Source organism: Heteronotia binoei, chromosome 7 (assembly GCF_032191835.1).
Source record: "Heteronotia binoei isolate CCM8104 ecotype False Entrance Well chromosome 7, APGP_CSIRO_Hbin_v1, whole genome shotgun sequence".
NCBI lineage: Eukaryota > Metazoa > Chordata > Lepidosauria > Squamata > Gekkonidae > Heteronotia > Heteronotia binoei.
This window is the reverse complement of record NC_083229.1, coordinates 134847029-134873605: the sequence shown is the minus strand read 5'-3', so window position 1 is coordinate 134873605 and position 26577 is coordinate 134847029. Positions and strand designations below refer to the sequence as shown.

General features: G+C 48.0%; 1 protein-coding gene across 4 annotated transcripts in view; it reads left to right on the top strand.

Moving 5' to 3' along the window:
* Positions 1-26577, top strand: part of TRIO (trio Rho guanine nucleotide exchange factor) — a 287901-nt gene that overhangs the window by 41396 nt on the left and 219928 nt on the right. For all 4 annotated transcript variants that reach the window (XM_060244315.1, XM_060244316.1, XM_060244317.1 and 1 more), the window contains exon 2: positions 23162-23236. In XM_060244315.1, coding sequence (XP_060100298.1) covers positions 23182-23236 — 55 coding nt within the window. In that variant the 5' untranslated portion in view covers positions 23162-23181. The remainder of the gene's footprint in view (positions 1-23161; positions 23237-26577) is intronic.

The following is a 26577-nucleotide window of genomic DNA, read 5'->3' as shown; positions in this document are numbered from 1 at the left end:
CACAGTCACAGTGCTTGATCTACCTGAGGCTGCCTCTGCAGACAGCTTAGCTTGGTGGTGGCCAGGATGTTAACAAATGGGCTGTACTGGCACCATGGTGATCTGGAGATCCAAGACAAAGTGCAGGTCATAATATTTTTAAAAGCCCTACAAGGCTGCTCTTGTATACATATTTCTCCTGAATTTCAAACTGTTGAGAGGTGCCTTGAGCATATTTTTAAATGGCAAGGCTGCACATCAGTGTGCTTAATTACTGTGGTATCCGCAATGTGAGGGGAGAGAATCTCCCAGGTAAGTGGTTGGTGTCCTAATGTCTCCAGTGCAGATGGGCCCTTTGGAGCCCTTTTAGCCCCCGCTGTCCTCTGGGCATTTGGGGGTCAGCAAAGAGTCTAGCGGGGCTGCAGGCTCGCTCTTTCAGGGGGGGTGGAGGTGGCGGCAGTGGATGGGTGGAGCACTGAGTCAAGCAGCATAAGGACATAAGTGCATAAATGGTCTCTGAAAATCATGTTTTCACACAATCCAAAAAACGTTCAGACTTTTTCCTCAGTGTAGTTTGTGGAGTGCTCGATGGTGCTGGTCATGGTTTGTGGGCAGCTTGTGAACTAACCCATCAGGGTCCTTCTAGCTAGATGCCCTTTGGGAGTCTTGTGTGTCTCACTCTGCATTTGCTCTGAAACTTTTGGTGGTTGGTTGGGCCAGCCACTCCATTGTCTCTGTGCTTTGCAAAGATTAATTGTCCTGAAGTTAACCATTTGGGCCAATTTGATTGCATTTCCTAAGATGGGAAGCACTGCCCCTTTGGAAAACCTCTGGGCGATCCTGCTTTTGCTGCTTTGGTGGCAATTCTTAGCCTGGTGGTTGAGAATATCGAGATGTTCCTGAGCCCTGGAGAAGACTGCTGGATCACTTGATAACAACAAAAGTTGTGCTGGATGGTTTGGTGCAGATTCCTCCTTGAAGGAAGGTAGAAAGATGCTCTCAAAGCATACGAGCAGTCTGGATGTCATTTCCAAGACAAGCTGTTCTGGTGACTTGCATTAACTGCTTTTCCCCACAGGACAGAGCAGAAGAACTCCAGGGGCGTGAAAGGCTGGGTAGAAGGCCAGTGGTGGTCTGTGGCGAACCCTTCTAGTATTCAGGGCTGCAGAGGCTAACCCTTTGTCCTTCTGGTGGGCCCAAGATCCTATTAGCTGTGGATGAGGGCAGTTCATGCAAGAGCCGCCAAAAGCTTAACTGGTTTCTAGACAAATTTGTGGCTGCTGAAAACATTGGTGTGGACGCTGCTGGAAGTCAGCAGAACAGTGTGAGATATTTCCTTGGGGGATGGTTTAGGAATTAAGAACCTTCTCAGTGTGCAAAGGGCAGGCAGTCCTGAATAAGACAGAAGAGGGCTGTCTTGGAAATGTTGTCTTTGGTGTAGCTCTTTGCATAGAGGAAAGTGGGTCTTCCGAAATCAACCTATGCCACTCAAATTTTATGAAGAGACACAAGATTAATTTAAAGGTAAGCATTACACTGACATGGTTACTTTCTGTGTGTGTGTGTGCGCGCGTGTTCTCAGTGGAGCCAGCTGGCTACAGCAGACTGCATGTAGTCACGGAAGAAGTGCTTTGGGGAGTTAAAAAAGGGTGTTCCCTTGCTGTCGCTTATGTCACCGTGGTGTCAGAATGCTTTCTTAATAGGCAAAGCAGAGTGTGAGTGAAGCAGCTGGCTGAACTGAATAACAAAGGGAGTTGCCACCCAAATTCTTGATGCACATCTGGTAAGCGTAACCCTCAGTGCACTGTGGACTTTGCTTCCTCCCTCCACTTTAAGAAGGCCAGTTTTATGACAAAGAGGAGAGACCCCCCCCCCCTCCGTGAACCCCGATGAAGCGTGCCCTCTGATAGTCTCCTCCTTTTGTAATTTATGCCCCCCTTCCAGATGAAATGATATTTCCAGATCTTTGCATTGTAATGTAGCTGTGCCGTTTGCGAGTCTCTCGCTCAAGCTGAGGAGCGGCTGCCTCCGTTGCTTCGTCTAGGGCGGCAGAGAGAAAATCTAAGTTGTGGGGTGGGCTGTTTTGACATTTGCGACTGTGTAAAGAGGTGTGTGTGAAGAGAAGCTTTGACAAGCTGGGTTGTTGAACCAGCAGCCTTTCAGACCGGGAAGGTGGGAGGCAGGTGAGAGCTGCCGGAGCAGAGAGGCTGGGAACTCAGTGTGGGGGTGGGGGTGGGTGGGGGGGTGGAAGTCTCTTCTTTCTCCAGCCCTGCAAAGCGATGATGTCATCCCTTCTGCCGCAAGGGGCTGCTAGCCGGGCTGTAGCTGCAGTTTGCACCGCGGCTGCGCCACTGTTGCCTTCTCCTGGGGGGGGGGTGGTGGTGGTGGTGGTGGTTTCTGAGTGATGGTAAAAGGCAGGTGGATTTCTGTGCCCCTTCCAGGGCTGGGAGTTGGCCTGACCATCGCATTGTCTGAGGAGGTTGCTGCTGGGGCGAGGAGGGGGTGGTGTATGGGGGGGGGGTGAGTGTTTGTCTCCTTCCTCCTGGTCCACATGGAACCTTCAGGACATCTGCTTGGGGATTGGATGCTGCCTTCTCTTCTGCTGGAGGACGAGGGAGGAGGAAGAGAAAAGGGGTTGCCAATAGCAACCACTTGCAGACTTAAAAAATGTGTAGCCCCCCCCCCCCTTTTGTGTGTAACTCATTTCCCTTATACACTGGTGCTGACTGCAGGCAAATAATGGAAAACAGGTTTTTCTACAGTAAAAATAGAGCTTGTCTTTTTAAAATAATACTTTAATCAATGAGATGCAGATGGTGCTTTGGGGTATGTGAGGGAAAACCTAGCTGTTAAGTCCCAAATAATTTCCCAGGAACACAGCTTGCGGCGTATTAATGCACAAGAGCGCCAGAGCTTTCCATCCAAAAGACCCCCCCAATGGACAATATGGGGGGGGGAGGTTTTCCAAAGACAAGGCTAGTAAATGAATGCTTTTGTCGAATGGAGGCTGTTGAGCTATGAGAAGCAAGGACCGCCTGGTCTCTGCGACAGGAAGCTGCACATGAGGTCTAGTAGACGAGCTTGGAACACGGAGCCTGCCTGCCTCAGAGTGGGGGGAGGGTTGCAATAAGATTATGTATGGGGGGGGGGGTTGCGCTCAGGGCTGTAGGGGGCACAGCTTAATGCTCTAGCTGGCAATCAGCAACAGCAGAATAAAATCCTGACAACATGAGAAACATATGCAAATAGACTTAATGTGCATAATTTTAGCCAATTGCCAAATTGAGTGTTTCTTTGTGCAGAATTTAAAGTGGGAAGGATTACAGGGGAGATTAACATCAGTCGAACCTTCATACAGGATGTACCAAGAAGTTTAGCAGCGGAAGAGTTAAGTGAGCTCTGACCCAGACAGCCCAGGCAGGTTAGTCTGGTCTCCTCAGAACTTGGAAGCTAAGCAGGGTCAGCCCTGGTTACTGTCTGGATGGGAGACCAACAAAGAAGTCGAGGGTGATTTCACAGAGGCAGACAATGGCAAACCCTTTCTGAACAACTCTGTTGGAGCAGTATTTGCAGATTTCCTGCTCTCAATGCAGACTCCCCCTTGCCCCAAATGGTCCTCACCCAGGAGCAGTGTTGTGGGGCAGTTCAGCAGGCTGGAATAGGGGGGATGTGGGGAGGGGGTTGATCAGCTGAAGCATCTACAGTCCACAGATCCCACCCAGTGCATTGACTGTTTACTGGAAATTTGAGCTTGTAGGCGAGAAACAAACCATAGTCAATTGAAGTGACCCGTTCAGAAGTTGCAGCAACCTCCCCCTCCCCACAACCAAACCAAGGATCAATTGATCTCTGTCCTCCAGGTGCCAGGAGGGATGAGGGAGTGTGTGCGCCTGAGGAATCCCTGGCTTGTCCTAAAGTGTAACATCTGGATGGAGCCACCGTTTGGTAAGCATTCAGTTTAGTTGCTCAGCATCCTTTCAGCAGGGTGACAGGAATGGTGAGAAGGTTTCTGGGATCCAGCAGCAAGAAGAGATCTGGCTGGTCTTTAACTTTTTTACTGGCACAGATAACATGACCAGATCTCTAAAATGGACTTCAACTTTCTAGGGATGGGCTGTTTGCCTGTAAGCCTTTGAGCTCGACTGCTGACTCTTTTCCTCCAGAACTCTTGGAGCTTGCTTGGATTCCTTCTAGTCATTTCAGATGCGATAGGTGCAGGGTCATTTGACACAAATAAGTTGCTTCTTGTCTGCAAAGAGATCCTGTGTGGCTTCACATGATCAAAATCCATTGGATCAGGGGATTCTAGTTTTACAATGAAATGGCATTCAGTCCAAAGCAAGACTGAAGTCAGTCTGTTCACTGGGACAGCACGTAGCAGTCCTTTGAATGCTTTCCTGGGCCTGTGCGTATGGGGGGGGGGGGGGGGCTTTGTGTGTCTCCAGGCTGCAGAATTGGTCTTCCGTCTGTACCCTCACTAGCATTATGGTGGGCTCTCCTTCGTTTTGCTTGAACTACATTTCTCCCCCTTACCATCCCTTTATGAGACCCTCTGTGGTCCAGCTTCCTGGTGAAGGTGATGTCCAAAAAGTGCTGTGTATGGATTTTGTAATGGGTGGAAATTTGGTGTGCCTGATGCACATACTCAGAACTTAATGATCTCATCTTATTTGGGCACTGCTGTAAAGAAAGGTAGGCTTTTATCCTTGTTTTGCAGAGTGAGGTTTTAAAAAAGATTCTGTTTAAAATTAGAATTGTTATGTGAGTATGTAAGAAGATGGCGTTTTAAAAAAATAGCCTGCATATATTAATACATTGAGGCAAAGACCACATGTTCACTTCCATGCTGCTGGCAGTCTGGGTTTCCTTGCCCTTGTGCCGAAATCGCTAAGTGTGGAACGATGGACTCTCAGCTGTAAAACTCTTGAAAACAGCCTTGTGGAGTTGTGATTGCGATAATTGATAGTGACATCAACAATTGGTTGCTGAGACTGGAGTTTCACATGTTCATGTTATCACATGATTCATTTGAGCTTCAGGCTGTCAGCCAATTGCAGAAAGCTGTCCCTCCAGTTCTGTTTACATGGGGGGCGGGAGCTAGAGCTGCCATCAAGGCAGGATCATGCAGCCCAGTGGGTGAAGAAGAAGAATTGCAGATTTATACCCCGCCCTTCTCTCTGAATCAGAGACTCAGAGCAGCTTACAATCTCCTATATCTTCTCCCCCCACAACAGACACCCTGTGAGGCGGGCTGTGAGAGAGCTCTCACAGCAGCTGCCCTTTCAAGGACAACCTCTGCCAGAGCTATGGCTGACCCAAGGCCATGCCAGCAGGTGCAAGTGGAGGAGTGGGGAATCACATCCGGTTCTCCCAGATAAAAGTCCACGCACTTCACCACTACACCAAACTGGCTCTCTGGGTGTGCATGTGGCATAAGGTGAGGTGTGAGGGAAGGCACATACATGCCCAGTCATCACATTCCTTTGACATCAGAAGAGTTGGCAGAATTTCAGGAGGTTAGTGAACCACATCTTACTGCACACATACAAGTTTTTGTGCTTGTTGATTTAAAAAGTTAAAATTCTGCATCAAGTGACTCAAATTGAGCATTAAGGAAAGGTGAAATTTGTGGCCCGTATAAATTATAGAAAATAGAAACACATTTGGATTAGTCATCACCTTCTGATTTTGCTCTCCACTGGGCGGGGGGGGGGGGGGGGAGGAGGTCAGAGGAAGCCACGTGGTCCAGTGAGAGTCCCAACCAGCCTCTGTCTCCGTGAGGGCCAGTCGGGTGTGGAGGACGAATTTCCAGTCAGCCATGGAAGTGTGGAAGTGTCCTCAGCTGGTCTCATCCATTTAGCTTAACCTGCCTTGTAACATTGTGGTGAGGATAAAATGAAGGGCGGAAGGCTGTAAGCTACTTTGGGTCCCCACGGGAGAAAAGCCTTGAGCACAAATGAGGGGAGCATATAAAATTCCTTTACTGGCCCCAAGGACTGGAAATCTCATGCAGCGTTCCTCCTCTCACCCCTCTGCAGGCATGTAGACTTCAAGCACAACTTCCATTAGCAGGGTAGAAACTGTGTTAAAAACTTCGGTGGTTTTGAAGGATCTGACTTTTGGGCCCAGTGCCATAGCAAACAGAGCCCTTGGGGGTGGCATTCCTAGAAGGTCAGAAGCTGATTCTGAGAGGGAGAAAGCGAAGTCTCAAAAGAGTGGGCTTTTTCCCTAACCCATCTTTCCTTTCACTAGAGTCAGTCTTGAAAGTGTGCTTGTTGTTTGTTTTGGCAATTTGTTTTGGTACTGATTGCCCCTGTTCACATATCAGTGCCTTAGTGCCATGGATTTCTCTAGAAAACATATAATAGATGGCGAGCTGGAAAATCAAAGCTATCATTACGTAGCGGTATAAATCTGAAAGCACAAAGTGGTTACTTCTCTCTCTCTGTGAGTCACTCACTGTTTGGATTGGACTTGTGGGGCTTTATTTGGTTCAGTTTAGCAGAACAGATTCTGGGAATGGTGGAACGCAGTAACAGGGCCATCAATTGGGAGGAGGGAGCTGGCCTTACAGTGGTCATTCAGACAAAACAAATGTACTCACAAATCCCAGCTTGAAGCAGACATTCCTGTAACGAGTACGTTCAAACCAGTCGTCTTTAAAGAGGGTGTCTCAAGGCTGCGCTGGAAGAAACATCCTGTGCCGGCTTTGCATTCCTTGCTGCAAAGGTTTCCTGAGCTTAGTGCCATCCCTAAGAGCAGAGGTTGTGTGTGTGTCAGGGAGGAGGAGTTTTGGAAAAATCACTGCAAGGTACCACCACTGTGTTGCTACAGCTTCTCTCAGCCGAGCTCCTTTTAGCAGGCAGGCTGAGCTCTGGTGGAAAACAACACCAAGTGTTGTGCTGTCCTTAGATTCTTTCCACTAACAGATTAAAACACTCACAAAATCAGCTTTTAGATCCATGTGGGCAGCCATGTTGGTCAGAAGCAATAGAACAAAGTTGGAGTCCAGTAGCACCTTTAAGACCAACAAAGTTTTATTGAGAATGCAAGCTTAAAAGCACACTCCATCGGACAATGAAATGGGGTACAGTGAGCAGCACTACATATAGCTTGTGGGTAAGCATGCAAAACAGTACAAAGTTAGAATCCAGTGGCTAAATAGTGAAATTGACGAAGTGAAAGAATAACAAGTTTGGTCTGGATAGTATAAGTTGCCTGGGAAAACAACAAGACCAAACCTGGTGCCCCGACCTGGATGGGCCTGAGTAGCTCTGGCTCTTCAAGACCCCAGGAGCTGACTCCTAGCCTTAAAGAGAGCTTTTATCAGATGATACACTGCTAGCATAAAAGTACTTGGAGGTTATGTTGGACACGAAGGAAGATTTTACTGTATGTGGGGGTCTTGTAAGAAAGCAACAAAAACTTTGGATACAAATACCATTACTAATTTGGAAAATTTTAAAGATGAATATATAATTGAAACCAGCATCCTTTCTTTTGGGATTAATGGACACTCAGCTGGAAAGAAGTCATGGACCTTTGTTCTTATATATGACAACTGCAGCAAGGTTATTATGTGCACAATAGCCGAAGCGTCTGGCATTGCTTGCAGTAGAGGAATAGTTGGTGAAGCTCCTGGAACTTGCAGAAATGGCTGAACTTGCTTCACTGATTGACAAAAGACAATGAGTACGTTCATTTGCTGATTGGAAACCCCTTATAGACTTTTTGCATGAAACAGAAAATAATGACTTGATTTGTGGTTTTGATTAATAAGGAATTTAGACGATAGGGAAAAAGGGAGCCTTTTTTTGTAGCCATAGAGTAAGAGAACGTTTTTGTAATCATATTTGTTGAGGAGAAAATGTGAAGCTTATTTTATTGTACAGTGTTTAGAGACCCCCAAGGAAGTCCAGGGTTGCTATGCAGAGGCAGGCAATGGCCAACCACCTCTCTTGCCTTGAAAACCACCTGGGGGCACTTTGCCCCTCCCACCTCGGGGCTAGTCCCTCCGTGTCCTGGCTGGGCGGCTTTGGGTAGGACCCTCTCTCCATTCGGAGAGGCAGGTGTTCTGTCCCAGGTTTTGCCGCTGTTGGGGCTTTCCTGGAAGAAGGCAGTTCTTAACTGAAGGAAAAGGTCAGAGGCAAAGTCATGATCCAGAATGAGGAAATCCACTGTCCAAATTGCTAAACGGTTTCAAAAGGAGGACGTGGCTTTTCCAGGAAGATGAGAGAGTCCCTGTGAACTGAGCTCTTGGGGCTGTTCCTGAAAGCTTTCTTGGGGCTTTTTAAGAATACCATTTCTTCAGACTTTTTCCTAATAGTGTACTGATGTCACGTAAAATATTAGCATTCATGGCTTAATTTTGAACTGTACATACAGTTAACACTGACCTCATGGGTAAAATGACTTTGGGCTGGGTTAACCTTTGGTACCTCTTTGTTTTAAATATATATTGGGGGGGGGGGGGGAGATGAGGCAAATATCTTGCTACGATCTGTGATGGAACCGGCCTGATTTGCCTTTCAGACCCAGTTCTGTCAGCCCCCTCTTGGGCTTATGCCCCTTCTTGGAGGGTGCTATTCTGCTTCCTGCCCTCACCTGAGAGGAACAGGAGCCTCAACCCCCCTTCCCAGTTCTGAGGCCTGGCGTCGAGGTTCTCTTCCACCCACCACCTGGTTAACATGGAGACCAGTCCTTCTTTGGAAGACCCCTGGAGGATTGGCACCCCTGCCAACCACATGCCTTCCCCCTTCCTGGGACTTCCCTTTTAAAGTAGTGTCGTCTAAGACGGTTGGGGAACTCTGTGGCACTGAGCTTGACTGCCAGCTTTCAAAATAGTAAAATATTTATTAAAAAGAGATCAGCAACCAGAACAAATAAAAGTTGACTTTAATCACATTTCTCTCCCTGGTGTAAAAACATGCCCTATGAGTTGTTGCAGAAGAGCAGCCAGTTTGGTGTTGTGGTTAAGTGCACGGACTCTTTACCTGAGAGAACCAGGTTTGATTCCCCACTCCTCCACATCCACTGATGTGACCTTGGCTCAGTCATTGTTCTCTCAAAGCTGTTCTGCTCAAGAGTAGTTTCTATTAGGGCTCTCTCAGCTCCATCTGCCTCATAGGGTGTCTGTTGTGGGGAGGGGAAGGGAAAGGGATTGGAAGCCCCTCTGAAACTTCTCTTCTAAGCTTAGTTAGGCCAATTCCACACTAGACTTAATCCTGGTCCAGCCTCATCCCCAAAGTGACTGACATTTGACACTTGAATCATGGAATCACAGAAACCAACTCTATGATTCTAGTGTAGAAAATCAGTCTGGGGACAGGGCTGGATGAGGATTAAAGGTCTAGTGCAGAAAGTCTTAAGTTACAAAATGTCCTAAGGATACCTCATTGCTTCAGGCTTCCTGTATTCTTCCTCCACCCAGACACTATGGCTGCTGACCAGAGCGTAACAGTCTGTCCTCTTCCAAGGCCTAGCTCTAAGTGTTTGCCTTGGGGGCAAACACTTTTAATGACCCTCTGACTCCACCCATTTCACATCACTCTCCACCCAGGTCCCAACTTGTGGATCTCCTGAGAAAAATATGTAATCTTTCATTGAAATCTGCCTCCGTTCCTGAGGACCGAAAGGTAGCAAATGTCATCCCCATCTTTAAAAAAGGTTCCAGAGGAGATCTGGGAAATTACAGGCCAGTCAGTCTGACTTCAATACTGGGAAAGTTGGTAGAAACCATTATCGACAGAATGAGTAGGCACACTGATGAACATAAGTTATTGAGGAAGATCTCTACACAGAGAGTCTTCATCGTCGGACTCCGAGGTCAGTACCGACGATCCGGACCGTGCTTTGGAACCTTCCCCGGTGTCTCATATGGCTGAAGATCTTCCCATCTCACCGTCGGAGGACTGAAGTCGTATGGGGACCTGATGAAGAGGATGGCACTCTCCCTCTCACTTCCTGTGTCACAGCCGCAACCCGTTGTAGACAATAACGTGTTTGACATCATGCAACGGGATACGTCTACACGGTTGCTTTGCTAGTGACGAAGGTCATCCTACAGGCGGTGAAGGAGCTCTGGGCGAGGCCTGCTTCTACGCCAGTGTTCATCGAGGAGGTTGGACCATATGTACAGTGTCCCAGAGTCCGGGGCTGAGTTCCTCTTCACACACCCAAAGCCGAATTCGGTGGTTGTTTCCTCCTCTTCCAAGGCCCGCAAGATGCACTCCTCTCCACCAGACAAGGAGAGGAAGAAGTTGGATAATGTCGGGAGGAAGTTCTATTCTGCTGGGACGCTGGGAGTAAAGGTATCTAACTATGCCGTGTGCATGGCTAGATATCAATACTCAGTATGGGAACAACTAACCCCACTTCTGTCTTCCCTGAGTGGGGAGAAGAGGTCGGCTGCAAAGAAGTTGCAGAAGGAAGGCTTTGCTGTAGCCAAACAACAACTGGCCGCCTCAAAGCACATGGTCGACGTTTCAGCAAAGACCATCACTTCTGCCATCTGCCTCCGCCGCCACTCCTGGCTCAGCTCTACGGCTCTCCAGCAGGACACCAGGGCCTTCATCGAGGATCTGCCCTTTGAGGGCGAAGGACTCTTCAGCTCCACCACCAACAATGCGCTCCAGGAAATGGACAAAAGTATAAAAACTTCCAGGAACCTGGGTGTACCAGCATCTTCCAGAGCTGCGAAACAGAAACAGTGGCACAAGCCTTGGGCAAAGAAGCTGTACCAAAAGTTCTCCCCGGAACAGCAGTGGAGACCTCGCTCTGCTCAACCTGAGAGTAGGTCCCCATACAGGGGGAACAACAGAAACCGTTATGCTTCACAGACCACTGGCAAGTCCAAGGGTACTCACCCTCAAAAGCAGGGCCTTTGACTTTCTGGCAGCACGTGTCACTGTCCCCTCTTCCACCTTGTCTGTCCGCCTCCGCCATTCCTGTTGGCCTGGGAGTCCATCACTACGGACGGGTGGGCGCTTTCCATCATAGCGGAAGGCTACAAAATAGACTTTGCTCAGATTCCGAACCAATCTGTGGTAATTACCACTCCCCCTTCCCCACCTCTGCTGGCGGAGGTGAGCAGCCTCTTACAGAAACAAGCCATAGAGAGGGTCCTGACAGAGGCCAGGAAGGGAGGTTTCTACTCTCATTACTTCCTGGTTCCCAAGCGGGATGGGGGTCTAAGACCAATCATGGATCTTCAGAATCTGAACAAATTCATTTTGTACCAGAAGTTCAGAATGTCCACTCTGCAAACAATTCTGCCCCTCATCAACCAAGGGGATTTGATGGCAACGCTGGACCTCAAGGATGCATACTTCCACATCAGCATCCATCTTGCGTTAATAATAATAATAATAATACTTTTTTTTTTCAGACGTTCAAACGTTTCCTTCGGTTTGCAGTAGGTTCTCAGCACTTCCAGTTCAAAGCTCTTCCGTTCGGCCTGTCCACTGCACCTCGGGTGTTCACGAAGAGGATGAGCGTTGTGGCTGCCCATCTCCGGCTTCAAGGGATAATCGTCTTTCCATACATCGACGACTGGCTCCTTGTGGCGGAGTTGAAAGAGAGTTTGTCATCCCACATTGCCGTCACTCTTCGTCTTCTCGACACCTTGGGTCTGCAGGTCAATTTGGAGAAATCACACCTTACTCCATCAAGGACAGTTCAGTTCATAGGGGCTTTGCTGGATACGAACCTGCATTGCGCATTTCTGCCTCAGCAGAGAGCGATGGACATTATCAACCTTGTCGAACTTCTGCAGAGTCGAAAGTGGGGCACGGCGCAGCAGCTGCAGCGGATGCTGGGGCTGATGGCGGAGACTACAAGCGTGCTGCTCTTTGCGAAGCTGAGGATGAGAGGCCTACAGCTTTGGTTTCTTCGTCAGTTTCTCCCGTTACTCGAAAGAGGTTTGTAATTCCACCTGTGACACTGCAAACACTGCAGTGGTGGAAGTCAAAGGGCAACATTTGTCAGGGAGCTCCCTTCCATCTGCCTGCACCAACTGTGACTATCACAACAGATGCGTCGTCGTGGGGTTGGGGGGCCCACATGGACGATATGTGTGCGGGGGGTCCTTGGCCTTTGAAATCGACTCACTGCCACATAAATTACTTGGAACTGCTGGCAGTTCATTTTGCTTTTCGGTCTTTCCACCCAATGGTGGCGGGGAAGATTGTTGCTCTGCTAACAGACAATACCACTGTCCTGTGTTACATCAACAAGCAGGGAGGGACAGTCTCTCGATGGCTGTGTGCATTGGCGCTGGATCTCTGGTCGGAGTGCCTGGACCACAACATCTTTGTGAAGGCAGCGCACCTCCCAGGGGTCCTCAGTTTGCAAGCAGATTCCCTCAGCAGGGGTGCAGCTTCCCCGCACGAGTGGGAGTTACAGTGGCGCTTCCTCCAACCCATGTTTCAGCTCTGGGGGTATCCCCAGGTGGATGTCCTCAGTTTGCAAGCAGATTCTGGGGGTATCCTCAGGGGTCCTCAGTTTGCAAGCAGATTCCCTCAGCAGAGGTGCAGCTTCCCCGCACGAGTGGGAGTTACAGTGGCGCTTCCTCCAACCCATGTTTCAGCTCTGGGGATATCCCCAGGTGGATGTCTTTGCCACAGCCGAAAACCGGAAGTGTCCTCTGTTTTGCTCCAGAGGGGGCTCAGATCCAGAGTCATTGGGAGACGGTCTGCTGTTCCTGTGGGAAGGTTGGTTCCTTTATCTGTTCCCACCTCTGCCACTACTGACGAGGGTGGTCAACAAGATTGCACGAGAGAGACCATGCTGTATCCTGGTGACTCTTTGGTGGCCTCGCCAGAACTGGTTCCCGATCCTGCTCCAACTGGCAAGGAGGTCTTCTACCAGTTTCCGGCGGAACCGGATCTTCTGTCAGCTCAGGACGGTCATGTTCTCCATCACAACATGCCCCACCTGAAGCTGACAGCGTGGTTCATCGACCCTGTGGGTTCTCTAGCAGAGTCCAACATGTTTTCTTGAAAAGCAGGAAACTTTCTATCCGCGCTTCCTATGATAGGAATTGGCGGAGGTTTCTGCAGTTCCTAGTTGATCCCTCAGTTCCCCCCCCCAAAGGGTGGGATTGTCGGTAATTTTTGAGTTTTTGTTATCTCTGGTGGGTGCTGGCCTTGTTTTTTCTTCCGTCAAGGTTTATTTGGCAGCAATTTCTGCGTTCCATGAACCAGTTGAGGAGCACTCTGTTTTTGCACACCCTCATTCTAAGAGGTTTTTGAAGGGTTTGCTTAGGCTTCATCCCCCATCGAGATCACCCCCAGAGTTGTGGGATTTGACTTTAGTATTGGACAGACTGACTAGACGTCCCTTTGAGCCAATGGCCACATGTTTGCTACAGCTTCTATCTTGGAAGACTGCTTTTTTGGTAGCCATCACATCAGCACGCCGAGCAGGGGAACTCACGGCTATGCGGTGTGATTACCCGTATCTAGTTTTTCAGGAGGCTGGAGTGTTGTTAGCTCCTGATATTTCCTTTCTCCCCAAGGTGGTTTCTCAGTTCCACCTCAACTTAGAAGTTTGGTTGCCTACTTTTCATCCTACACCTTCCTCGGATGAGGAACGTCGGTTGCACGCTCTAGATGTGAAGCGTGCTTTATTGCTTTATTTGAGTCGCTCCAAGAGTTTTCGTAAGGACCAGCAGCTTTTTGTTTCTTATGCTGCTTCTAAGTTAGGTTCCAGGATCTCATCTCAGCAGCTTTCAAAATGGCTCACTGAGACTATTAAACTGTGATATTTGTTGGCTAAGAAGCCGTTACCTGGGCCTATTCGCGGACACTCTACAAGAGCGATGGCAACGTCGGTGGCATTCCTGAAAGGCATTTCCCTGACGGACGTCTGCAAGGCTGCCACCTGGTCCTCTCCGCATGCCTTTATGAAGCACTATGTGCTGGACGTGCATGCTCAACAGAGGACTCATCTGGGAGCTGCGGTGCTGCAAGCTGTTTCTTCTGGTTGACCGTCTTCCTGCCTCCAGGTATGTCTTGCTTGCTAATCTCCCATGAGTGTGAAGCACAGAGACCACGAAGAAGATAGACAGGTTGCTTACCTGTAACTGTAGATCTTCGAGTGGTCATAGGTGCATTCACACTACCTACCCTCCTTCCCCACTGCTGATGGTCTCTCTCCAGTAGAGGCTTCCAGCGGTCAGGAAGGAACTGGCGGGATCTTCGCGCTGGCGCCAGCGAGCATGCGCACTGGGACGCCTGCGCATGCCCGTTGGTGCTGAGCGCGAAAAAATCCTGGGCTTTTTAGGTACCAATTTGGGGATCGGCGCAGGTGCTCTATCCCATGAGTGTAAATGCACAGATGACCACTCAAAGATCTACAGTTACAGGTAAGCAACCTGCCTTTCTTATCCTGGGATCACCTTGAAGGCATTCTGGGAAATCTCCAGGAGTCATCTGGAGATCCTAATGCCCAATCAGTTTCTCTGCAAGTGCAGTAATTTGTAGAACTGTGGCTGGCTTGCAACTGAATTCGCTTCCTGATCTTCCAGAGAGCAGAGATGAAGAATGGAACTCAGAGGGGGGGAGGCAGTCTGTCGCACCTTCTTCTAGCCATTTTGGGATAGCTGAATCTTTACAAGGTTAGGATAATGCAGGCATCACAGTATGAAGCAGCAATGCAGTGGAATAGGTGATTCATCCCTGCAGCTGACGGTTGGTTACATGAATTCTATTGAAATCTGTTTGTTAGGCAGAAATATGGAAAGGGGGGCATCTGGAATGTATGCCTTGTGGTGTGTTAAAGCAGGAGACTGGCAGTAATAAGCAGGCCTCATTTGGAGCAGGAGATCACAGGAGTGGAGCTCTGAAACCTAAATTTTACTGTGCTCTTTCTTTCTTAACCCCCCCCCCCCCCGCCCCAAAAATCCTTGCTTCTGGGCTTCATTGTCCAAACCCCTTGCGAGAATTTTGCTGAACTCTAAGATGACAAACCTTCTAATATCCCCCCCCCCACAAAAAAATGGGAAAATAACCTAAACACTTAAAGCAGACAGATAGAAATGTTCATCATTCCACTGTGGCCACATAGGACAAAGTAATTTTAAAAGTAAGTTTTTATTTAAAGGAGTAAGGTTTTATTATGACAGTTATAATTCAAGAAGCAGTGTTTCTTTCCTCTTCTAAGGTAGATGCTGAGCTGATATAATTTAGTCCACCTTCCGGTGAGGTCAGGGGTGAGTGGCTTATACAAATGAGCTCCAGCACTTCTTTTTCTGCAGCATGACCCCTGGGAATAAGTGTGCACTTGTCTTTAAAGAACCCACTTCCAGTATCATCACAGCTGTTCTCAGCAGTCAGCCCAACTTCCTCGTGAACAAGAAGCTGTTAAAACAATCAAAAGTGGAAAGTTTGAGTCTGGCAGCACCTTTAAGACCAGCAAAGCTTAATTCTGACTAGAAGCCTTTTGTGTGCCTGTACACAGAGTGTGTGCCCAGAATTCAACTTTGTTGTCTGCACATGAAACCTTCTACCCAAAATGAAACTTGGTTGGTCTTAAAGGTGCCCAGCTGGACTCCTGTGGAGTTGTTGCTGAGGCATGGAGCTCCAGGGGGGCTGCCACCACCTTTCCTGGCACCCATCAAGTGTTTTTAGGAAACGGAGGATAGGTTGTGAGCATGCAAAAAAAGTCTTGTTGTTCTAAGATTGTTACCCTAGGAGTTTTTTTTGTTAAAGGGAGCTTCTGCTTGGAATGTTGTTGAGTTACTGTTAGAGTTATGCATGAGCCCCCCTCCCTACATTCTATGACTGGACCCCTGCAGCGGCCATTTTGGAGCTGTGCCACCCCCCCTCCCATCAGAATTTCAAAGCTGCATCTCTGGCTCAAAAAGCTTGGGGGCCCCCTGTGGAAAGGAGTAAGAGCTTCTTCCCTGGGACCAGTCCTTAACTTGGTGGCAGCACAGACCCTGATCGCAGGTGAGGAAAGAAACACTAAAGAGTCCGTCTTGTGCTGTTTGCAGGTCTGTGTCATTTACTCATACACACCCTCTTGCGCACATAATGACTCTGAAGTGTTCATGCATGTGAAGTGATCATAGAATAGAATCCTAGAATTGGAAGGGGCCATACAGACCATCTAGCCCAACCCCCTGCTGCATGCAGGATCAGCCTAGGGCATCGGCAAATAATCATCCAGCCTCATTTTGAAAACTGCCAGCGAAGGGGAGCTGTATTCTGTTTTATAATGCATTATTTGTTATAATCCTGTATTATGGTGGTGGGGACCAGTGTGATTGTGGAATAATAACTTCATGATGCAGAAAATGCCTCTTTAAAAAGATTCCAAGGATAACTAGATTGTTTTGAGGCTATGCTTTATGTTTAAAAATGGAATTAGGCAGCCCTGTTTGTGGCTGTTCCATTCGAAGAAATCGTGGGGTAAATAATTAAAATATTTTATTGTTCCCTGTTCCAATTGTGGGAAGATGCTGTCTGGGTTTGGAATCTCTGTGGTTGAGAGGCTGCCACCTTTGTGAGTGTGGCAAAGAAGAAGAATGAGACATGCTTCAAAAGCAGTGTTAATTCATTCAAAACTTCGGGGGAAGGGTTTGTTTTTAATTGAGAGTCCCCATTCTTTGCGGAGAGGCATGTGGATCAAGCCAGCTCTGGCAAAGCTAAAGCTTTGTTGTGTCAAGAAAGCAAAAACCTGGACCGAGAGTCATGTTCTTGGTGTTTTCAAAAGCAAACCCTGAACGTCTTGCTTATGTAACATCCCGTGCAGGCAGGATTTGGGGAGAGGGCTGTGTGCTCCGTGCAGTTTTGTGCTCTTGCGAAGCCTGGGCGTATTGCAGGCTCTGCAGTGGGGAAGGCGGCAGCGGGAGCTGCAGACTGCCCTGGTTTTGAAAAGATGACATCATCTCCATTAATGTGCAGGGCTGGGGATGCTGCCGAACGAGGGACCAGCCGAGCTTGATGCCAGCATTTATGGCGCCATGCATGCTGGAAATCCTCCTTGTTCACATCTTTCAACGGCTGTGTTCAGGTGTTTTTTGGGGGGGGCTGAAAATGAATTTTGTAAATAGCTGGCTATTGCTGTAAATTTCACAGAGTGCTGTACGCATTCTTAGATTTCTGGGTAACTGATCCACAGTGGAATACCAGCTACTTATTCTTTAATAGCAGTGGCTGCAATGGACTGGCACCGTTCTGTGAGGGATCACAGGCAGGCAGGCTTTCAAAAGCTTAGTGAAGATTCTTTTAATGGGTTATGTTTTTAACTGGTGCAGAAGCTTGCTAGGATGTCAGAAGACGGGGGGGGGGGGGGGGGAGGTGGTCCATTTTCCTATAAAGCAAGTAGAGGAAAGAGGGCTAAATGAGGGACAGAAGATGCTGTACTTAGTTTGGCATTGAAAAAAAGGGGTGGAGATTTCAGAACATAAGTTGGATGTGGCAATAATGGCAGCTGTAAATCGCCTTTCCATCCCTGGACGTGAAGTGTACCAAAACTACACTGTCTTCCTATCCTGCCCAACTCCACCACTTTAGTAGTAGGGGTTTTTTTTTGTCAAGATGACTGCAAAAGCTGATTTTAAGAGGCAACTATTGCCAACCTCTGTGAGAGCTGAATTGCATGCTGCTTTTTTTAATGAGTTGGATCTGAATCCCCCCCCCCCCCAATATGCAGCTCATTTCCCCCACAGTGGAAAGGCCTTTCAAGGGCTGCAGGGGCCAACTCCAGCAGTAGCCCCCAGCCAGGGGACTGCCCTCTCCTTTCTACAGCCAGAGCCGGATCTGACAGAAATATCACTTGGTCAGGACAGGCCATGTGTGCCATAAAACATAATGCCAGGTACCAGAGGTACAAAGGTAAGCTCCGAGTTGCAGAGGAAACCCTCATATGGGCGGGCTGGGGAGCCAGAAGTGCAGCACTGGGCAGGCACTTCTGCGTTGCCTGGAGGATCGCAAGCTCCTTCCCCACCCTGCTCCCGGTGCTGTGAGCCCAGGCCCCAGGCGAAAACACAAAGTCACTGGGTGTGGTGAGTGCCCCCTGACCCCAAGCCACCATGGAAGGGGACTGGGAAAACATCTTGAACCAGGGTGGGGGAGCCAGCCCAGGTTCGAGGCCACCTGCATGGGGGACCCAAGCCAAGTAAAGCCCGATCAGCTGGAGAGGCCCATGCAGCAGCGGCCACCTCCAGCCAGGACCACCAGGTGATCCATTACAGGGAGAGCCACAGATTGTCAGTGAGCTGCACCACCTCCAGGCAGCAGCAGCAGCTGGCTGAAGGCAGCCCTGTCATCTGGTGGGGGAGCAGGCACGCTGGGCACAAGGCCCCCAGCAGCCGGCACTCGAGCTGGCATGAAGGTGGCTGCAGTGGCTCCCAGCTTAGTAGTGAGGCTGCCACTGCAGTGAAGGGGAGCTTGGCTGCTACAGACAAAAGTTGCCCTGCTGCCCTGAAGCCACAACTGAAATGGCTCCACCCACTCACCTCCCCCAGGTAGCCTCTTGTTGCCCCACTCACACCAGTGGCTTGTGGGCCGGATAAGAGCCCAGGATGAGCCGGTCGCACCCCCTGGACCTTATGTTTGGAATGCCTGTGCTAGGCCAAAGCAGTTCTTTTTAGCCAGGCATTTGCCTGTGTGAAGTTCTGTCTCTGTCCCAAGGGAAGGACTAGGGGTGTGCATTTGGCATAAACCAAGCAGAAAAAATACCTGGGAAATATCTTACTGATGGTACATTTTACTGTAAGATGGGTTGGTGGCTCCCCAGCTAGGATCACATCACATCACTCACAGGTAGGCTCAAATCACAACATTTACGTAACAAAAACACACAGAAATGGTCTCTTCTCAGCTTTTCTTCCTCTTACTAAATATAGTTAAGTGAACAAAGTTTGAGTCTGATGGCACACAAGACCAGCAAAGTTTAATTCTGGGTAGAAGCTTTCATGTGCACATATACTTCAAAGAAGTGTGCATGAACATGAATGCTTTTACCCAGAATTAAACTTGGTTGGACTTTAAGTGCCATTGGACTCAAACTTTGTTCTGTTGCTTAAGACCAACATGGCTGCCCACCTGGATCTGTATATAGCGAAGTGTGCTCCAACAGCACAATCCTGAATCTCAGAAGTAAGCCTCACTGATTTAAATCCAGCAAGCGGAGTAGGGGGAAAGGAAAGAAACATGGGTACACTGGGGGTCCTTAGGGCCAAACCATACAGAACGGGTTTTTTTAGCAAGTCGGGTTTGGATTGCCCAACCCAACTCTAATTCCTCTCAGTCCTGGTTGCTCATTCATTCTGCTGCCTGCCCAGCTCCCTTCTTGTGTCATAATTAACCAGCATTGAGGCAGACAGGCACACCAGCACTAACCGCTGTTAACATTAAGCGGCAGTTGCTTAATCAACAATAATTTGCAAACCTTTTTTTGGAGAAGCTTTGTGGATTGTGGTAACGGAATGCAGATAGCAGATAGCAGTTAGCCATGGTTGCGCCTGAAACTCAGAACTACAGTTTATATCACCATATCTGATAGACCACAGGAAGTGGTGGCTACAAGCATAGACAGCTTCAAGAGGGGACTGGATAAACATCTGCAGCAGAGGTCCATCAGCGGCTGTTAGCCACAAGATATAGATGAAACACTCAGTCTGGGGCAGTGATGCTCTTGTCTTTTTGGTGTTGGGGGTGCTACACTGGGAGGGCTTCTGGAGTTTTGGCTCCATTGGTGGACCTCCTGATGGCACCTGGGTTTTGTCCACTTTGTGACACAGTGTGTTGGACTGGATGGGCCGCTGGCTTGATCCAGCATGGCTTCTCTTATGACTGTTTCTTCCCAAATGTGTAGATGGGCTGTTTGAAATGAGGATAAGAGTCCTGTTGATGAATTGAGGGAGAATTCTGGTGACAGCCCAGCTGTTTTGTAGTATTACCTTTCTGAGGAGAGAGCTCTCTTTTGTTTTCTGATTTTCTTGTAGCGGCTACATGTAGGGGATTGCATTGATTATTTTAAGTTCTCTGTTGGTTTTATTGTGTTGTTTTTATATTGGATCATTGTTGTAGTGTAATGCTTGTATCTGTTTGCTTTCGAGTACCACCCTGAACTTTTCTTTCAGGGCAGCAAGGCCTTGATGGCTTGTTGAACAAAGTCTGAGTCCAGTCGGGCACCTTTAAGACCAATGACGTTTTACTCTGGGTATCAGCTTTTGTGTGCATGAGCTTCTACAGAGTTAAACTTGGTGTCCTAACTGGACTGAGACTTCTTTCTTGGTGCTTCAGACCCACAGGGCTGCCCCACCTGAGTCTGGGGGTGGTGGGAAGGGGTGCAGCTGATGCAGTGAGCTGAGAGGATGGTGGTGCAGGATGGGGCTTCCATTTTGACAAGCTTTTATCAGTTTACCGGGAAGATTTGCCACCTGAAGCTTCAGGTGATTAAGTAGTGGGAGGGGTCATTTCAGTAACTGAGGGCCATTTTAATCACTGGGGTGATAAACTGAAGGCACACACTTTAGAGTGGCATTCTGAAAATGTTGGTTGCTGTTACATAACATTGCAGGTTCTCTAACATCAGTGGGTTAGAAAGGATCTCTAGCAAAGGATACTGGCCCAGTCCCCACCCTTATGACCAGGGAGTTGGGTAAGGAAGGGAGGACTTGCAGGGGAAGCAGCGTGTGTCAGACACACTTGCCCCCTCCCCCCGCCATTACCACTACCGGTCCGTGTGGCTGGGGCAGCTGCAGGTTGGCTCTTATTGCAGCAGTGTTCTCAACCGCAGCACATGAGCTTTCCCCATATGTGTGAACGGCGGCCATTCCTTTATGTGTGAGAAAGGGAGTGTTTTTACATGCAAAGCTGTGATGGCCGCTAACCTCCCTGCCCTTGTGGATTTTAGATGCAGAAGATGGAGCTGGCTCCTATCTCTATACCCCCGTCCCAGGTTCAGCTTCTTGGTTGCTCTAGAATGTGATGGAATGTTGAAAACTGACCACTGCAATGTGCAGTGAAGTACTCAGTCTTTGAAAGGCGTGTCCTGCCTGCTGTATTCGTGTACACATTTTATGATTAAAAGAATTCTTTTAAATGTCGGATTTTCTTAAGAGGCTTTGACTGATTTACACCCCCAAGTATGTTTATCTACATTGCAGCCCCCCCACCCAGTATTTGTGCTGGAATAGACCCAGGTGCCTCTGTGTCAAGAGGCCAGGGGTGCCTGGAGGAACAGTTGACCTTTGTCCTGCCCCACTGATGCACACTGTCCTAGCAGGTGCCTCTTGCGTGCATCTCCTACAAGGACCATCCTGACTCAGAGGGTGACCCACAAAGATACTTAATAAAACACAAAGTGTGACAGGCAGTCCCTGGACGGACTCTGCGCAGTGCCTCAGTGAAGGGCCAGGCATGGCTTCTAGCAACACGTTCCAACCAGTTTGGCCAGGGTGACGAACTGTTCTTTGGAGAGATGTTGGCATCTCTTAAAATAATACTATTAACTAGCAAGAGAGTTCTTAAGTAGCAAGCAGTGGGAAGTGTCTTTGTATCATTTATTGTCTGTCCCTCCCCATCAGGCATTAGGACTTACCCAGTATTGGATGTACTAAGTCGGAGGGCAGACAAGGACGTGAACAGGGTGATACAAGGCAGAATTTCTTCAAACTAAGTCAGTTTTAGTGAGTGCATACACAGTTCTTGGAGTAGTCTGATTTTGGTGTTTAAACCTGGCCTTCCATCTGCCTAGGGCTGGATTTGGTGTCCAATTCAATTTCCTAGAAGGAGTCATAGTGGCAGTGGAGTGGCAGCCATCCCTTTCTCATTGCCCACCAGCCAGGCTAAGTGGGGGGGCTGGAGGGGGAGGAGTAAGCAGCATCCTCTTCAGACTCAGCTCTTTAGGAGGGAAAGGTCGTTCTGGCCCTCAACTGTGCTACTTTGGTTCCCATGAAGATCTCCGATGGTGACCTACGTGAAGCTGCCTGACATGGCATCTGTCCCTGTCTGTCTAGCCCATGGGGTGCCTACAGGACAGCAGTGGCTCTCCAGCATCTCATGCGGTTCTTCTCCAACCTTGTTTTTAAGAGAAGATGTCAGGAATTGTAGGTGGAACCTTACATTGAAACATGGCCTTTATATTGCTGCTGAAGAAAGAGGTTTGGTGGTGTAATCTACAGGTTGCTTGGAAAACCAGAATTTTTATTTCCGGTTCTTATTGGGTCATGCATTCCCGGGGAAGATTTGTTGGGCAGTCGCTTCAGACCTTTGAGAGAACAGGGTACACTTGAACAGACTTAAAAAGCCAGACCAATTCCCCATTAGCCTTATGCTGCTCTCATGTTCCTCTTCTCCGCAGGGCTTCCATGGGAGTTCACATTATCTGCCCCAGGGCTGCAACTAGCTTTGCCTTTTTCACGCAGCAAACAGAAACTGGTTTTTAGAGGATCTTGTTTGCTGTGCGAAAGAGGTGGAGTGAGTTGCAGCCCCGGGGCAGATAGTGTGAAATCCGACTGAAGCCCCACGGAGAAGAGGAGCATGAGAGCGGCAGAAGGCTAGTGGGAAATCGGTGCAGGAGGGTTGTGTGCAGTGTTCCCTCTAAGTTGCGTTAGCGTGAGCTAGCTCACAGATTTTTAGCCTCCAGCTCACAGATTTTTGTCTTAGCTCAGGAAGGATGACCCCAGAGCACACTAATTTATGCAGTAGCTCACAACTTTAATGCCAGTAGCTCACAAAGTAGAATTTTTGCTGACAAGACTCTGCAGCTTAGAGGGAACATTGGTTGTGTGGCCTGTGATTCAGCTATACCACTTTGAAGCAATTTGACGTTTGAATGCTTCGCCATGGGAATGGACACCGCCCCCCCCAACCCGGTGCACAGAAATGATTATCTTGGGGGAATGATGAGCATAAAGCACTTCTTCCTGATTTGTAAATTTCCTACGTGTTGGTAGTTAGATCCAGGTGGGCAGCTGTGTTGGCCAGAAGCAGCAGAACAGAGTTTGAGTCCAGGGGCACCTCTGAGACCAGCCAAGCTTGGACCCAGAAGAAAACTTTGTTGGTCTTAGAGGCACCACTGGACACTTGTGGAGTGCTCCCAACCCCAGTCATTTGAAATGGTAGAATCCAGAGAAGCTTGTATTGAATGGTTCTGTGAGTATCTCTTATATGAAACACATGTCGCACTACAAGGTAGGTAACACCCCTTTCCTTTGTCTTTTCAGGATTTCGTAAAAATGATGAAATGAAAGCTATGGAAGTCTTGCCAATCTTAAAGGAGAAAGTTGCTTACCTTTCAGGTAATAAATGTATATTTTAAAATTTTAATTCTGAGCTTTGTTTATTAAAATATTACAGTAATACTCAGCAATGCCACAACAAAACACAGTCTTGATATCTTGCAGTTCTGACATTTCAGAGAAAAACTCAAATAAGTGTAAGTTTATAGTAAAGCTGACAATGAATATTTTGTTTTTAAAATGACATAAATGTTTACTTTAGTACAAGAACGCATCTAAAAGAAACATTCCTCATATTATCCCTTTCTCATCCCTAACCGCTACGTTTTCTTGGTCTTTGTTTTTTTGTTTGTTTAAAAAATGAAAATAAGTTTTAGCATGAATTAAAATATGACATTGTTCCGTTTAAATGGATTTATGGTACGTTCATGGCTTTATATGTTTTGATTGGGTCCACTCCATATGTCCATTGAGTGAGCACTGTTCCTCCAACAACTTGCTCTTTGTCTGCCGGGCCTCTCTGACCATTGATTCCTGCTGATCCGCAGTAAGAATATCCCATTAGTCCTTATGGGGACCTTCAATAAATACCTGAGAAATGCAGGTGAGTCACCATGTTGACCTGAAGCAATGGAACAAAGTTTGAGTCCAGTAGCACCTTTAAGACCAACATAGTTTAATTCTGGGTAGAAGCTTGCCAGAATTGAACTTGGTTGGTCTTAAAGGTGCCACTGGGCTCAAGCTTTGTTTACTTGGGGGATTGGCTGCAGATCCACTGGGGGTGCTTGATAGCTCTACTTAAAATACTCTTGGTTGCTTATGGTTCATTTTTAGTCTGTCTCCTTGACTGTCAGAGCTTCTGTGTTGTCTCACAAACCTAATAGCTCTAGTTACCAGCAAGAAATGCATTCTGACCCAGCCGTCCTCAGTTCATAGTTCAGAGCCCACAAGTGGTTTGTGGGAACTGCCCCTCCTCTGTTGGGTTGTGGACCCTTGTTTTGTTCCTGTTTGGAAGGACCTGCTGGAGCTTGTACAGCAACGGTGCCACAGCTGCTGCTGCTGTTGCGCACGTACCGAGAGGAGTGGTAGGATGATGAAGCCACTCAGCCATGGAGGGGATTCCTTCTTCCTGGCTGTGTCGCTTGGTTGGTTCCTTGCTGTGAGGTATGTTCTGGTGCTTGCTTTGTGCTTCCTGTCCTTCGCTGTCTTGGTTTGCTGCCAGTGGTTCTAGCCTTCAGATAGGCGAGTTTATAACTCTGGCTCCCTCTCTTCCTGTCATGTGACTTTTAGATCATGTGCTTGCTGCCAACTGTGGCTTCAGGGTAGGTTGTCCTGACTCTGCAAATGCTGAAGAACAGTTCTTAAATTCCCTCTAAGGAACCTTGTTAATGATTTTGTTTGGAAACTCAGTCCAAGCTTGCAGTGGGCTAGCTGCCCAGGTGGTTGAGAGTTGCAAGCAGTTCAGGCCCTAACACTGAAATGAACTGGTTGCAGCCCCATATGGAGCGAGATTGGCGGCAGGTTGCTTAATGGCTTATGTTGGTTCAATAGACTGTGGCTATCTTTTGCATTAAGTGCTTTAAAAGCTGTTGGGATCCTGATGTGGTCCCATAGCCACTGATTGCTTAAGAGAGGGCATGTTCTGCCTCCTGCGGTCTGTTTGGCTTAGGAGTGTGAAACTGCAGGAGGTTAAAACCCTGGTAAGGTTGTCCTTTGGTTCTGCCTACAAAGTCAATGCAACTAAAACTGAACTGACTGGTATAAATCTCATGTAGTACACAAAATGTAAAGTGCAAGAATTGTTTTGTTTTAGGATGAACTGTCTGACATAAATAGTAAGTTGTATAAAAACGATCAACTCTGACCAAGGCAATGTCATTGTATTTAGCCCATTGATCCTGGTTGTGCACACAGGCTTAAAGTCAGCAGTGCCTTCACATGCACCACCACCTGTCACAGCGAGACTTAAGTCCTGGATGCCATTTTTGTGCTTTTGCTCCTGGGAGAAGGTAGAAATGAATGCATCACCCCAGGCAGACCAGAACCCAAGGGAAGTCTGTTCATCTTGGTCTGGCATTTCTCTCTCTATGCTGGATCCCTGACCCTGCTGCCAGATCCTGTCTTGAACCTCCTTGGCCATTGCCAAGTCAGCAAGGGTGGACGCTGCCATCTTCCCCTTTTTTCATTTTTGTTTTGAGCTGCAGTAGCAGAGGATTTCCTAGCACACCACCAAGCTAAGCCCACACCTGATGCACCATGCAAAAGAAACCTTTTCCTGGAGTTTTTGTTCCTTTATTTGGAAAGCTCCGCTTGATGAAGCTGCCTGTACAATTTCAGGACAAAAGTGAACTACAAATGACATTATCTGTGGTCTAAAAGACAAACTGGAGCCTGATGAAAAAATGCTTCAGGCTAATGAAGGGTTAGAGGTGCTTGGCTGGAAGGTGAGAAGGTGCTGCACATTAACATTTTAGAATTGCAAGCTGTCTGTTATGGCCTGAGTTGTTACTCAGATATCCTTCAGAACCAGTCCAGACAGACAATGCATCTATGATGTTTTATTTAAACAAGCAAGGGGGTCCAGAGGTCTGATCAGGAAGCTCCCCTGCACGGGACACGGCTGTGAAGCTCAGTGCTTCCATTCTAACTATCCACATCCCAGGGAGTTTAAACACAGAAGCTGACAGGTTGAGCAGAGCTGGCTCATCCTCCCATGAGTGGTCGATAAAGGCCACTTACCTTGAACAGCTTTTTATCCTCTGGCGGGGCTTGGGCATCCATCTTTTTTGCAATGCAAGAAAACAAGAAGGCTATGAGGTTCTGTTCTGGAGCAGGAGTAGGAATTGGTTCCCTAGCGGGTGTGTTTCACCTGTGTTGGCAGCAAGCCCTATTTTACCTGTTCCCTCTGTTCCTGCTCCTTATCTCAGGGCAATAGAGAAGGCCAGGTGGGAGAGATCATACACGATCGAACATGATCCTAGTAGCTCACCCTTTTGGCCTCATGCAGTGTGGTTTCCGACATCAACCAATCATGATGAAGACTGTGCTTCTTCACGATCTGAACCACCTCAGCCTGACAGCTTGGAAGCTTCAGACAGAGACCAAATATTTTCTAAGGAGGTTAATGATGTTCTCCTGAAAAATGCCACTAGATGCTTGTTGGGGAATTTCTGTCTTTATTACCTTTATTATTATGCACACTCTTAGAGTTTTACCCAGTCCAAACCTTATCCATGCCAGGCAGATGCTCCACCACTGAGCCCTTGCCCCTCCAGATTACAACACAAACTTCTGCCAAGCCAAACACAGCTAGTCATTGGTTTTAAAAGATCCAAGTGGGTTTTTTTATACCATGCAGAGTTATCGATGAAGCACAATTCCCTGAGAGTCATGGTGTTTGT